The sequence below is a fragment of the Wolffia australiana genome, chromosome 5, assembly GCF_029677425.1.
Source record: "Wolffia australiana isolate 7733 chromosome 5, ASM2967742v1".
Classification (NCBI taxonomy): Eukaryota; Viridiplantae; Streptophyta; class Magnoliopsida; order Alismatales; family Araceae; genus Wolffia; species Wolffia australiana.
The window spans coordinates 22,768,083-22,782,616 of NC_135839.1; the positions used below are offsets into that span (position 1 = coordinate 22,768,083).

At 43.7% G+C, this 14,534-nt stretch overlaps 3 protein-coding genes across 3 annotated transcripts; 1 reads left to right on the plus strand and 2 right to left on the minus strand.

The window, feature by feature from the left end:
* Positions 1 to 1,207: 1,207 nt before the first annotated feature.
* GRX4 (glutaredoxin 4) lies at positions 1,208 to 3,347 on the plus strand. The gene is made up of 7 exons (XM_078576252.1): positions 1,208 to 1,335; positions 1,637 to 1,728; positions 2,242 to 2,376; positions 2,485 to 2,584; positions 2,672 to 2,738; positions 2,928 to 3,006; positions 3,082 to 3,347. Exons 2-7 carry the CDS (start codon positions 1,660 to 1,662, stop codon positions 3,136 to 3,138), a joined length of 507 nt encoding a protein of 168 aa, XP_078432378.1. The 5' UTR covers positions 1,208 to 1,335; positions 1,637 to 1,659; the 3' UTR covers positions 3,139 to 3,347.
* A 33-nt stretch (positions 3,348 to 3,380) lies between these two features.
* On the minus strand, positions 3,381 to 6,845 carry LOC144703945 (DnaJ and Myb-like DNA-binding domain-containing protein). The gene is made up of 2 exons (XM_078576251.1): positions 6,653 to 6,845; positions 3,381 to 5,499 (listed from the first exon to the last, which is right to left on the minus strand). Exon 2 carries the CDS (start codon positions 5,488 to 5,490, stop codon positions 3,553 to 3,555), a length of 1,938 nt encoding a protein of 645 aa, XP_078432377.1. The 5' UTR covers positions 5,491 to 5,499; positions 6,653 to 6,845; the 3' UTR covers positions 3,381 to 3,552.
* A 106-nt stretch (positions 6,846 to 6,951) lies between these two features.
* Positions 6,952 to 9,594, minus strand: LOC144703947 (actin). The gene is made up of 5 exons (XM_078576253.1): positions 9,265 to 9,594; positions 9,095 to 9,163; positions 8,634 to 9,027; positions 7,938 to 8,551; positions 6,952 to 7,206 (listed from the first exon to the last, which is right to left on the minus strand). Exons 2-5 carry the CDS (start codon positions 9,152 to 9,154, stop codon positions 7,141 to 7,143), a joined length of 1,134 nt encoding a protein of 377 aa, XP_078432379.1. The 5' UTR covers positions 9,155 to 9,163; positions 9,265 to 9,594; the 3' UTR covers positions 6,952 to 7,140.
* Positions 9,595 to 14,534: the final 4,940 nt, after the last annotated feature.

Consider the following 14,534-nt stretch of genomic DNA (forward strand, 5'->3'; position numbering starts at 1 on the left):
TTAGGCATCAAGGATGAAGATGATAAGTGTTTGATGATGTCTAATCAGGATCATAATCATATATGAGTAATTTTAATCATGTATTTGATCCAAGTATTGTTGATGATTTCTTCATCATACTCATTAACCCAATACACCCATAAGGATGACGATATCAAAATCTTGGGATTATGATGATCATCATGAATTCGTCATTAGCAATTGGACCAAGGCATGTTGTCACCTTTTGATTTTAATTTTCCATATGGCATGCTTCTGCCTTGGTGGTTATCAACCTAAAACGTATGGCATGCTTTCCTCATGGAATCATCCCCTCGATATCCTTAAGTGGTTCTCTTCTCTTATACTTATGCTCATGGCTTTAACAAATCAGGATGTTTCTATTGATTTATTTGTATTGTCATTAAATTCTTGTATTGAAAGTTTAGATGAAAAGAAATATATTACTATATCCCTCAATCTGTCAGCATATTTCCATTGAGTTTGGATCCTTCTGAATATCATATAATTAATTTTCTATCTTGAGATATCCCAAAATGATTTGGTTTTGAATGCCACAAGAGCACTTTCACTTACATCTCTTTCATAGTGGGTATATAGTAAAAGCTATCACCAAATGATTATTCTATGTTATATTACATCCACATCTTTTTGAGTGCACATTCTCTCCATGGATCATAATTTGGGCCTCAGGTCTTTGGAGAACCATCTTTGATATGATTGATTTGTCTTTTCAGCCCATAACCATTTTATGCAGAAGATTCAATTAGAATTAGATAAAAGAACTAAATCCCGATGGTATTGCTTTCCGCCATTCCATGCGCTTTCAAATAATTTGAGCCTCCAAGGATATATGCTTTCAAATAATCCAGATGATAATTTTTCTTCCAGTCCCATGAAATCCAGACCACATGGCATTTAACCAGTAATTGAATCCAAAGTTGAAAATAATAAAAAAATAAGAATGCAAACCAGTATCGTATGTCAACTTCATTCACATGTGAGATTCATTTGCAAGATATATGCTAGAGCTTGCATTATAGATAGAAGACATTAAACTAACAACGAATCTTCACATGTCTTGTGTATTCCTGACCTTATTATTAGCTACAACTTTGAATATCCATGTCATTAAAATAAGTCCTACCCAATATCAGACAACCATAGCATTTCGTCATAGCTGATAATATTCAAATTATAGGCTCCCAAAAAACAGATATTCTTAAAATTCATGAATATATCATGGGCTTTGGCTCTGCAAACATTGCTTGTTTGAAATTTGTCACAGGAGAGCCCTACGCAATTCGACGGCCTTCTCGCACGGGCAGCCTGCAGGTTTGTCCATTGAATTCAAACTCCACGCTTTCGATAGCTCGTCCACCTCATTAGCAGGGTGTGCGGGTCTGTCGATGTTTTCATGGTTTTATTGAATCCTGAATCGAGTTTTGTGCATCAAGGATAAAAAATCGACGCCAACCAGGGTGGCTGTAGATTTTTCGCGCAAATATGTCTCAAAGAAACAATATCATTTATTCGTAATGATATTGGGTTTCAGTTCTTTACGTGGACGGTTGGGCCATGGCTGTTCTATGCTTAATCCCGGACCCCGAAATTGAAACAGTATCTTTGTCTGCAGGTCTGCTGCTTTGAAAATTGGCGATGGCCAGAGCGTTATCGAGAATCATCTTCAGAGGCGTCTCAGAGCCTTCAATTTATTATAGGTCGTCGGTAAGCAATCGAAGCCACAACCGAGATTCATCCTTCCCTTTTCAATCTAAGCTCTCTGAGATAAAATATTGTTTCTTTGAGTCATTTATCCTTAAGTGTGAGCTTCATTTACTCGGAAAGATTGAGACGAGTAAAATAAACAAGGTAAGACGCTACCCCTCGCGGAAGTTTTCAGGAATCGTATCCTTCATGCGATGTTTTATTTCTTCGAGTCATGTGATGTAATAAATTTTGGTTTTTGGTTCTTGATAGATGGTGTTTTCGTGCATCTATAATTACAGGCTTGGTGCGGTGCTTGTCTTTTCATTCTTGATATTTTCATTCATCGAGGCCTAAAAATACTTTTGTTACGACCATGGATTTTGATCATTCAAAACAAAAAGGCCATGGATTTTGAGAAAATGTATTAGGAAGTGCACTATCATGTCATAAATTGACGATTTGGCCATACGAGATCAATGACGAGATAAAATCATTTAGGGTTCTAACGTGAAGTGATTGAACTGCAAACAGGTAGGAGTTGGATCCTTCAATCGGGAACGCGGGAGATACTCAACAGTAACAGGTGATTCTGATACGCATGAAGATTTTCAACCGACGCGCAAACTAGAGGGCGGTAACATATCTGTTAAAGATATTGTTGAGCAGGTAATATTTTTGCTCTTTCTTATGACAAGCAGATCGTTCGTTTAATCTCCCAGTGGGATATACGTGCTTGAGTAATCGTTACTGTGCGTCATATTGATTTTTACGCAGGATATCAAGGAAAACCCGGTAATGATTTACATGAAGGGGATACCTGATGCCCCTCGCTGTGGTTTCAGTGCATTGGCAGTGAGAGTTTTAAAAGAATATAGTATGACACCCTTAGTATTTGTTATTTGCCTTTTTCCTTTAATTTTTTTATTCAGTCATGATATTTTGCATCCTGATGGTGTTTTAGGTGTCCCTTTTGGAGCAAGGAATATCCTTGAAGATCAAGTGCTCAAGGATAGCGTTAAAGCAGTTAGGTAATCTGATTTCATTTTGGTTGCTCGATCTTTCTAACTGTTTAAGGTTATAAATTCAAGCAAATGTGTCTATTTTGTTTTTCTGCATCTAGGCAAGGCTATGACCTACTATTAGATCAATGTTATAATGATCATACTTGCCCAATTATTCATGTGTTCTTGAAATTCTCAAGATTTGGTCATTTGCAGCGCCTGGCCCACATTCCCTCAGATATTTATTAAAGGAGAATTTATCGGAGGATCTGACATAATTCTCAATATGCACCAGGTAATGAATTCATCTTCTCCAGCCATCATCTCCATTCTTTTCATGACCCTCGCCTTTATCTTGTTATATTTTCAGTCTGGTGAGTTGAAGGAGAAGTTCATGGGGATCACGCCACCGCCAGCCACAGAATAACTTCTCTCTCTGTCAATCTAGCTCTCTCTCTCTCTCTCTCTCTGTGAAGAGAATGGGCTCCAGGTTCTCCAGAAAAACTTAGCCATGGCGACATGCCTTGGCCAGTGCTACTCTTCTGTACCGCTCTTGTTGGAGTGCGACTCATCTCACATAATCTGTCTTTTATCGATTGCCGCAAGATCAATAAAATTTCTCTGATTTTCCTGGAACACACTCGTCATCAATAGAGAGTGAGAGAGAGATTTAGAGAGAACGAACTAAATGGGCAGATAAATGGAAGTAGATTCTCGCAATGCCAAGAATCGGTCCCTCTCTTTGCTTTACAGCATGCCAAACTCTGGAAAGAAAAATTAAAGTAAAGAAAAAATGGCTGGAGTGGAGGGGTTGATTAGCCCAAAACTTCCTGCATACTTGTTATTCTGTGGCTTTTCTGCTCCTGAAAGTCTCCCTCATTAGTGCAAACTTCTTTTTGCACTGGTTCACCGTCTTGCCAGGGACGGCAGCGGCAATACGCTCCCACCGCTGGCTCACCTCTTTCGGGAACGTCTTCAGCGCCTGGATCAGAGCCCGTTCCTGCCCAGCAGACCAGGAGTCCGTCTCCCCCGCCGCTGGCGCTGCCGCTGCCACCGTTGCTGCCGCCAACGAAGATGGCCCATTCTGAGCACCTGCACTGGGCGATACACCTCCTCCAGTGGCAGCTTCCGGACGAGGGTCCTCCCCGGCTTCTACCCTGCTCGTGAGAGGAGAAGCAATTCCAGGCGAAGGCTTCCTCCTCTCCAGAAACGAGTCGAAGGCCTTGGCGGCATCGGGCTTCTGCAGAAGTACTGTCTTGGAGGCTTTGAGGATCTCGTCCACTGATCTGCCAGTGCCCAAGTACTCCGCAATCACCTCCCATCTCCGGGATGTTCCCTTTGGATACTTGATCACTCCCTTTCTCAGCATGGCTATCTCCTCCTCTCCCCAGGGCCGCTCCTTCTTCTCGCTCCCTGCAGGGCTAACTGGTTCCACTATCCCTCCGACGCTGCCGTTGACCACCACCTTCGAGTTGGCCCCGTCGATGTTGACACTAGAGGCATCGGAATTTAGCGCTTGTCTCAGCCTCTGGACTCTGCCTGTACCTTCTGTCAAGGTCTCCATCTCCTCGCAGAGCTGCCTCAGTTGATCTACGTCAAGCGACAGGCACAGACCTTCGATGTCCTCCTCTGATACGCCAGACAAGTTGCCAGAGATTGCCCGCAGGCGGCTCCGCTCTTTGCGGAGGAGCTTCTTCTCTTTCTCCTTGAGCTTCTTCTGGTTTAGGGCGAGCTCGGCGGCCCTCCGGTCATCCTCTTCCTTCTTCAACCGCTCCTCAATGGCAATTCTGGCAGCCTCCTCTTCCTGCTGCTTCTTGACCAGGTACTTGGCCTCCTTTCTACGTTTCTTCTCGGCCTTCTCCTCTTCCTTCCTCTTCAATATTCTGGGATCTTTCTTGTATGCATTATCGACCAGCGTCCGGATCCGGGCATGCTCTTCCTTCTTGGCCTTCTCCCCCAACTTGGCGTTCTGCCTCTCCATCCAGCGCTTATGCTCGCGATTCTCTGCCTGCTCAATATCAAACTCGTCTGCATGAGGAAACTCCCTCCAGCTCTTGAAGCCATACCAAAAGCCATAGAACAAGTCCACCTCCTGCAGTGAAGAGTTCTCGTCCCCAAGCGAAGGCACCGGCTGGACCACAGACCATCGCCCATTTCGCATGAATGCCGGGCCAAAGACCTTGTAGAAGTCTGCAGGGGCACAGTCAGTGGGGATGTCATCGTCGAACTCGTCCGTGGAGTCATAGATTCTCCGTTTGACTGGGTCGATGAGGACCTCATACGCTTCTTGCACAGCCTTGAAGTGGCCCTCTATCTCCTCTTTCTTTCTCGCCCTTCCCTCCTCTGTCTCCTCGGCGAGGAGAAGAACAGCCTGCTTGTCTGGGTGGTGCTTCAGTGCTGTCTCACGGTAACTCTTTTTGATCTGTTCTTCCGTGGCCAGAAACCGAAGATGGGCAAGGCCCAGTAAGGAGTAGTGGTCTTGCTGCTTGTCCCCTGCTCCAGATTTCTTCTTGCCCTTACTGGTGTATGATTCTGCTGGGGTTGCGGGTCCTTGGCTTTTTTCCTCTGATGATACACTTTGATCGTCGCCGGAGTCCCCCTCTCCGTTATCCAAGAAGCCGGAGAGTTTAAGCGCCACCGAGTGAAATGAATGGCCAGCCGGTTCATAGTTCAAGGCCTTCACTGGGAAGCTGTTTGATGCAATTAAGATGGGCTCGCCATTTGTAAGCTCTGGGGAATAGGAAATCAGCGGGAACCGGATTTTCCTCATAGTTTCCATGAGTTTCCTCTACATAGGAGAAAAAGACAAGAAAGCGTCAAAATAAGAAAGAGTGATGAAGAGACATATATGATAGCAGCCAAAATCATGACAGGACAATAGTGGAACAAAGAAACATAGGTAGCCCAAACTATATATAAATACCAATACCCCTTGAAGAAATACAGACCATAATATTTAGGGCCAGCAGTTTAAATCATCAAAAGAGGAAAAGAGCTGAGGATATCATCCATGATCTACAGCTACTAGCCGGTGAATCCTTTTGTTTTATCTCATATAAATATGGTTTTCAATATAAAGCTGAGACAAGCATAACTGTCGAACATAGAATGCATTCGGCGCCCGAAATTACCTCTAAATACGGTCAACGAGGACATAAATCCTGAAAACTCGAAGGCCGAAACTTAGGGACTGAACTCGGTTACGAGGCACAGGAGTTCATGAAGAAAATTGAACGGATCAAAAAATGCAATCCACGTGAAAAAGGAAGATAATACTGCAATTCTTTATCTGTTGAGCACAAGAAACATTTGGAATTCCATGACATCAAGAGAGAGGATATACTGAACCTACTTGTTACTTCGCTGGTGAAAAGATAAATGTTTACGCGTTTAATGTAATGCTATCCTATCTTTCATGAACAGAGGACTGAATAAATTAAAGTAAGAATTTCCAACGTCGTCTGACTAGATGTCACTGTTTCAATCATAAGTGCTATGGAGCTAACTGCTGCATAATTCAACCGTCAAGAACAATTTTTTTTAAAAGAAAACCATCAAGCACAAATATTACACCAGCCAACTGATACGAACCGTGTTAAGCACACACCAGGGATGGATGCACACGCAGATAACATTAGGGGACGAGATTTTCGCAAATCTTCCGCCACAAAATGGCCAAAATCAAATACTATTTCTTTCCAATAGACTCGCCCCGATTCCCGATTCCTTAAGGCAGAACCCAAACTGTCGATAAACTACGGCAAAATACCAAATTGATGGTAGCCCATCAAAACTTTTTCCCCAATGGAACAAGACCCAAATGATCGAACTTCACCCAAAACCCGTTAAAACATCAAAAAACGAGTGGGTAATCGAAATAAGAAGACGAGACGTCGAAAAAGAGAGAAAGATCATACGCCTCGCAAGAATAGCCCCCTTACCAAGTACCCGCTTCAGGAGCGGCCGCCCTGAACCGTCCGGCAACCCCTACGCGCGCGCTCAGATCCGATAAACTCACGCCGTAGAAAGAGGACTACGCAGTCCAACAGGCAAAAACGGCGGCGTTCTTCCTTTTCGCAGACCGTCTCTCCGCGATAGGGCTTTTGGCCTTCTTCCTTCCCAGAATCCCCCACGCTCCCCCCTTGGTAGTAATATAGTCCCCACCCCAGGGGTAATTTCGAGAATCAATCGAACGCCCGTCATCGACGGCTCGCAATTCGCCACGTCATAAAAGAGTAAATTGGTAAAAACACAAGCGGAATTTTATATCAAGTCCTTTGTTTTGTCTCCATTGGGCATGCGCCCTGTAGTACAAAGTATTTAGATAAAGGTCCCTGGAAGAGAGAAACACAGAAGAACAAAAAAACAAACAGCAGAAGAAGAAAACTCCGTCGGAGAAGCCGGAGGTAGAAGAAAGAGAAGCATCAGATCAGAAGCACTTCCGGTGGACGATGGACGGTCCGGATTCGTCGTACTCGGCCTTGGAGATCCACATCTGAAAGCGAAAACATGGAGGAAAATTAACGGAGATTGAGAAGGGAAGAGGAACGGAGAAGAAGAAGAAGAAGAAGAAGAGGAGGAACGGAGAGAAGAAGAAGAAGAAGAAGAGGAGGAACGGAGAGAAGAAGAAGAAGAAGAAGAAGAGGAACGGAGAGAAGAAGAAGAAGAAGAAGAAGAAGAAGAGGAACGGAGAGAAGAAGAAGAAGAGGAACGGAGAGAAGAAGAAGAAGAAGAAGAAGAAGAAGAAGAGGAACGGAGAGAAGAAGAAGAAGAAGAAGAGGAACGGAGAGAAGAAGAAGAAGAAGAAGAAGAAGAGGAACGGAGAGAAGAAGAAGAAGAAGAAGAGGAACGGAGAGAAGAAGAAGAAGAAGAAGAGGAACGGAGAGAAGAAGAAGAAGAAGAAGAAGAAGAAGAAGAAGAAGAAGAAGAAGAAGAAGAAGAAGAAGAAGAAGAAGAAGAGGAGGAACGGAGAGAAGAAGAAGAAGAAGAAGAAGAGGAACGGAGAGAAGAAGAAGAAGAAGAAGAAGAAGAAGAGGAACGGAGAGAAGAAGAAGAAGAAGAAGAAGAAGAAGAGGAACGGAGAGAAGAAGAAGAAGAAGAGGAACGGAGAGAAGAAGAAGAAGAAGAAGAGGAACGGAGAGAAGAAGAAGAAGAAGAAGAAGAGGAACGGAGAGAAGAAGAAGAAGAAGAAGAAGAAGAGGAACGGAGAGAAGAAATCGATTGAACCTGTTGGAAGGTGCTGAGAGAGGCGAGTATAGAGCCGCCGATCCAAACGCTGTACTTGCGCTCGGGAGGCGCGACGACCTTGATCTTCATGCTGCTGGGGGCGAGAGCGGTGATCTCTTTGCTCATCCTATCCGCGATGCCGGGAAACATGGTGGAACCGCCGCTGAGAACGATATTGCCGTAGAGATCCTTCCTGATATCGACGTCGCACTTCATGATAGAGTTGTAGGTGGTCTCGTGGATGCCCGCCGCTTCCATCCCGATCATCGACGGCTGGAAGAGGATCTCCGGGCAGCGGAACCGCTCCGCGCCAATGGTGATCACCTGCCCGTCGGGCAGCTCGTACGTCTTCTCCACGGTGGAGCTCGTCTTCGCCGTCTCCAGCTCCTGCTCGTAGTCCAGCGCAATGTAGGCCAGCTTCTCCTTGATGTCGCGGACAATCTCTCTCTCGGCCGTGGTCGTGAACGAGTACCCTCTCTCGGTGAGTATCTTCATCAGCGCGTCGGTCAGGTCTCTCCCGGCCAGGTCCAGCCTCAGTATCGCGTGCGGCAGCGCGTACCCTTCGTAGATCGGCACCGTGTGGCTAACCCCGTCCCCCGAGTCCAGCACGATCCCTTCATGAACGCGATAATTATCATGCGATAAAGCTATCTATGTAGATTATCGTCGTAAAAGCGATATTATCGTGGGGGGTACCGGTGGTGCGGCCGCTGGCGTAGAGGGAGAGGACGGCCTGGATGGCGACGTACATGGCGGGGGCGTTGAAGGTCTCGAACATGATCTGGGTCATCTTCTCGCGGTTGGCTTTGGGGTTGAGGGGGGCCTCGGTGAGGAGAACGGGGTGCTCTTCGGGGGCGACGCGGAGCTCGTTGTAGAAGGTGTGGTGCCAGATTTTCTCCATGTCGTCCCAGTTGCTGACGATCCCGTGCTCGATCGGGTACTTGAGCGTGAGAATGCCGCGCTTGGACTGAGCCTCGTCCCCCACGTACGCGTCCTTCTGCCCCATCCCCACCATCACGCCGGTGTGCCGCGGCCGGCCCACGATGCTCGGAAACACCGCCCTCGGCGCGTCGTCCCCGGCGAACCCCGCCTGCACCGCCACCAAACTCGTCAGCCCGGCGAGCCCATCCAGCTCTCCGCGCGCATCATCTCCTTACCTTGACCATGCCGGTCCCGTTGTCGCAGACCAGCGGCTGGATGTCCTCCACGTCGCCCATCGTCGCCGCCTGCGCAACAGAGGATCAACGAAGAAGAAAGCTCTCAATGCAGCTGCAAAGCCGAAGCCTTTTCTACTTGTTCGTCCTCCGTCTGGAAAAAAAACGCGTACCTTGTGAAGAAGACCCGCTTCAAAGAGCTCGACCCGCGATGCAGCTTCTTCTCTGTCTCTGTCTGTCTGTCTCTCTCTCTCTCTGTCTGTGTCTTTCTCTCTGAAGAGGATGCTCGAAAATGGAAAACGCGAGAATGGGGAGAAAAAGGAGAGGAGGGGAAGCGAGTGGTTTATGGCCGTCGATTGCCCGGCTTTGTGCACGCAGAGGAATCGGTCAAGCTCGCCCTTTTTTAACACCTCGGCTGAGCCTTCGTTCGTTCATTCATTTTCGCCCACGCGTTTCTGCGGGGAGCGGAGCCGATGGTGGCGTAGAGTGGGCGACTGCCAGTACAACATCAACGCTCCGTACTCGTATCCTTTTTATTTCCTTTGAAAAAACCAGGAAAGGTGGCGTTTTTCTAAACGGGTAGCCGTTTTCTCTTCTTTTATTTTCAAATTTGAAAAATTGAAGTCGGCCCTCTGCATTTAATGCCTTCCTCGGATTCCCTCTCCTTGTCCGCCCGCTGACGGCGGTGGATTAGGTCAAAGTGGAGGACGAATACTTGCTTGCCCGACATGCAAATCCCAGAGCGAGGTTTGGGGGTCAAACAGAGACCTACCCCTCTGCTCTGGCAATAACCATACCAAAAAGTGAGGATCAACACAGAGTCTCGACGAGACAAACGGCTTCCAGTTTTACGCCTTTCAACTACCTAAAGAAGTTTTTTGACACAGAGAAGTTGAAATTGAGCATAAAACGTTCACAAGCAATATATAAAAACACTCTTTCTTGTCTAAAAGTTGAAGGAGAACCCTGTTCATAGATAAGTTGAAAAGCAAGAAGGATATTTATCAAAATCAACATTGAGTTTCTCGCCAAGAAAATATCGGCAACATCGGTAGTGATTGGTTCAAGGGGCAGACTAGTGCAAAAACTCCCAGAGATAACGAAGTTTTCCATATCCAAGGTGCACAAAATGTGTACCTTTATGAAAGGTATGATAAGAACTGGCCGAAATATTAGCCAGAAAATTGTTAGCATATCAGCAAACGTAATCATGTCTCGTCAACATGGGTCGTATGTGAATTTATGTTAGGAGGATGTTGAAATCATCCTCGTTATTGTCACCCACACGTTATTATCCATGGATGATGACAATGAAGAATTCATCATCAGTAGTTGGGTGGTGATAACAATAGTTTTACTAAAGTCCTCTGATAACTATTGTTTGTCTGGTAATTAATGAGATAAAGAGTATGGACGATATTGGCACAAAAATTAAGAAAATAAGTCGTTGACTTCAATATATTAAAATGTTTATATCACATATACCAATGTTTTGAGCATAAAGAGACGCATAGGAAGAAACATAAAGATAATAACATAGAAAGAAAATTTGAACATTTTTATGATGTGGTGAAAATGTCTTTTTCCGCATCTTCGTTCTTTCTCTTTATCTATCTATAAATCCATCTATTTATCTATATGTATATATATATCTTCACGTATGTCTCTTTCCATCTATACCTATCTATTTGTCTACTTCTACTTCACTCTCGACCTCTCTATCTATGTATAAATATTCTCTGGCTACCTCTCCATTAGTCTGTCTCAGTCTCTCCTATAGGTCTATCTCTCTATATTTTTATAGGTATGTCTATGCTTCTCTCTCTCTCTCTCTCTCTCTCTCTCTCTCTCTCTCTCTCTCTCTCTCTCTCTCTCTCTCTCTCTCTCTCTCTCTCTCTCTCTCTCTCTCTCTCTCTCTCTCTCTCTCTCTCTCTCTCTCTCTCTCTCTCTCTCTCTCTCTCTCTCTCTCTCTCTCTCTCTCTCTCTCTCTCTCTCTCTCTCTCTCTCTCTCTCTCTCTCTCTCTCTCTCTCTCTCTCTCTCTCTCTCTCTCTCTCTCTCTCTCTCTCTCTCTCTCTCTCTCTCTCTCTCTCTCTCTCTCTCTCTCTCTCTCTCTCTCTCTCTCTCTCTCTCTCTCTCTCTCTCTCTCTCTCTCTCTCTCTCTCTCTCTCTCTCTCTCTCTCTCTCTCTCTCTCTCTCTCTCTCTCTCTCTCTCTCTCTCTCTCTCTCTCTCTCTCTCTCTCTCTCTCTCTCTCTCTCTCTCTCTCTCTCTCTCTCTCTCTCTCTCTCTCTCTCTCTCTCTCTCTCTCTCTCTCTCTCTCTCTCTCTCTCTCTCTCTCTCTCTCTCTCTCTCTCTCTCTCTCTCTCTCTCTCTCTCTCTCTCTCTCTCTCTCTCTCTCTCTCTCTCTCTCTCTCTCTCTCTCTCTCTCTCTCTCTCTCTCTCTCTCTCTCTCTCTCTCTCTCTCTCTCTCTCTCTCTCTCTCTCTCTCTCTCTCTCTCTCTCTCTCTCTCTCTCTCTCTCTCTCTCTCTCTCTCTCTCTCTCTCTCTCTCTCTCTCTCTCTCTCTCTCTCTCTCTCTCTCTCTCTCTCTCTCTCTCTCTCTCTCTCTCTCTCTCTCTCTCTCTCTCTCTCTCTCTCTCTTCCTCTGTCTCCCCGTCTCTATTTCTGTCCCCCTCTCTCTCTCTCTCTCTCCCACTCCCTGTATCTCTCTCTCTCTCTCTTTCCCTCTCCCTCTCTCTCTCTCTCTCTCTCTCTCTCTCTCTCTCTCTCTCTCTCTCTCTCTCTCTCTCTCTCTCTCTCTCTCTCTCCCTCTCTCCCTCTCTCTCCTCTCTCTCTCTCTCTCTCTCCTCCCCCCTTTCTTGCTTTCCTCTCTCTCTCTCTCCCTCTCTCTCTTTCTTTCTCTCTCTCTCTCTCTCTCTCTCTCTCTCTCTCACTCTCTCTCCCTCTCTCTCTCTCTCTCTCTCTCTCTCTCTCTCTCTCTCTCTCTCTCTCTCTCTCTCTCTCTCTCCCTCTCTCTCTCTCCCTCTCTCTCTCTCCCTCTCTCTCTCTATATATATATATATCTGTACTAGAGGAGTGCATCAAATTTACGAAGAATATGTTGTTTTATTTGAGTTAATTAATAAAAAATATAAATATTGACTTATAAAAGAATTTGACTAGGTTGTGATGAACTAAGTTCTTCTCCATACAGAGCATAACTTACAGATTAAAAACAAATTCAGTGGATGAGATGATATGTGCATGAACTAAGAATATGATAAAATGAGAAATATGGCGATGGAGCATAATTATGTGTGGAATAAGGGGTATTGATAGACAATGATGATAATGCATGGATTGAGATGGATCAGTGGATGAAGATAGATGGATGTCGATTGATGAGTTTTAACGGATTTGTGTATTGATGATGAGTAGATCACGACAATGTAAGGACAATGAGGCTCATCGTAGACCCTTATATTATGCCAGGGTTAAGTAATTTGAAACAGTGGGGAGAGCCCCTCCATGTCCCTTTCAGCTTCTAACTTTTACCAATGATGTCCACCAAGAAAACTTGAAGTTTATAAAAATCACTTCTTTCATTCAGTCTTTTAAAATACGAGCAATCACAGAATGGTTTTTTAAATGAAACGAGGGGTCTATTCAGAAAATCCAAAATATGGACGGGAAGAGGAGAGAGAGAAAAGAGACAAAACAACCCTTGAATCTTTAGCATGAAACTCATTATGGCTCGTTAGATATCTTGATTTGAAGTTGAATCGCTCTCGGTCACTGGATTTGTCTCTCCTATGCAACATATCGCCATCGTGGCATGGAACCTTAAAAACTGAAAAGATTACATATTGTTTTCCATTTAAATCATCAGTTAAATTCCAATATGTGTATGTGCTTCCAATTATTGGTGGATGCATTTTTTATTTTTCCGCCTTGTAAACTGAACCATTACTTCTCCAAGAGTTAGAGAGCGCCATGTGTAGGCGCTTTCTCTGATGACGAAGTCTCAATTATGGTGATTTAATTATATTTTTTGGATTGATCCACGTCATAGTGTGTAATAAAGCACGGAGTTTGTGAGAAATCAGCGACTATTCTGATTTCACATTTTGAGATGACTTAATGACACATGTTGGGCTGCTGTCAATCAACACAGGATTACACCTTGTGACGACACATGAATTAAAACGCTCAAACAATTTAAGAACTTAAATTTCGGTCCATAAAAATATCAAATATCTATTTCCAACTAAATAAGTTATAATCTGTACGAATTTAATGTTATCAATAATTTAATTTCTAAAATATATATTCTAACTTAACATTTGTTTTTTTGGAATATGGAGTCAGCAAATTCCATAAAAATATATTAAAATCCATAAAAATCAGAACATCCTTATCATCTTTATAACATGACTAATTTAATTGTTTTGGCGCAAATAATTTATGAAAGTTCATGATATTAATCTAATAGGTAGTGTGTCATCAGCTCTCCTCTTGTGATAAAAACTGTGAGAAGATCTCTTGAACCAGTGGTGGTGTTGATTGAGAAGAAGGCAAGACATTTGATGTGATGAGGTTCAAATATATATATCTAGAGGTTGAACATTTGGATGAATTTATAAAACTCATTTAAGGAATTAAAAGAGCAGATTCAACTCCAAACAATGAGATTTACCCAGAATACTATATATCTTATGAAATCATATTTATCCAAATTACGAATAAAGCAAAACTTATCCATTTGTAGGATTCATGTCGAGTGTTGCCCCACTTCATTGGGAAAGTGTGACAATGAGTGATTTTCTAAAGAGGCAAGTCATTTAATTTGCAGGTTTAAAATGACTCTGATCATGTTGTATCATTTGTAGATGAAATATATATTCGTTATTATTTCTCTTATCCATGTAACCACTTATTTACATGCCCTAGTAATAAACGACAAATTGTATTCATATGGAGCGGAGTCAAAAGTCGACAATATTGATGAAAGGAAACTATAAGACAATCCTCATTATGGGTTCAATTGAATAATAATTTTTCTGATGGTCGAACTGCCAATTTGTTTTTTGAACTAACCAACCTATCATTATTCTTGATAATGATCATATCTTACATTAAATGACCAAGGGTCTAAAGATTGCTCGACACTTCACCTAAGAGAAAAAGAGAACAAAATGGTTGAAATATCTTATGTCAGCATCAAATTTAATTTAGAAAACCAGTTGACAAAAGGACATATTCCTGGAATTTAAGAATCTGCCATAGAATATTCCGTGGCTTTAAAATATTATGACAAGACAAAACAGAAGACTTCCAACACTGAAAAGAAGTATCAAAAATATTGAGTCTCTTGGTGAGTTTTCTGATGATATAGTCAGCTTGTAGAAGATTCTCCACCAAGAGCCACCGGCTGATTTTGGGTTTACGAAATGGGCTCTTAGGTTA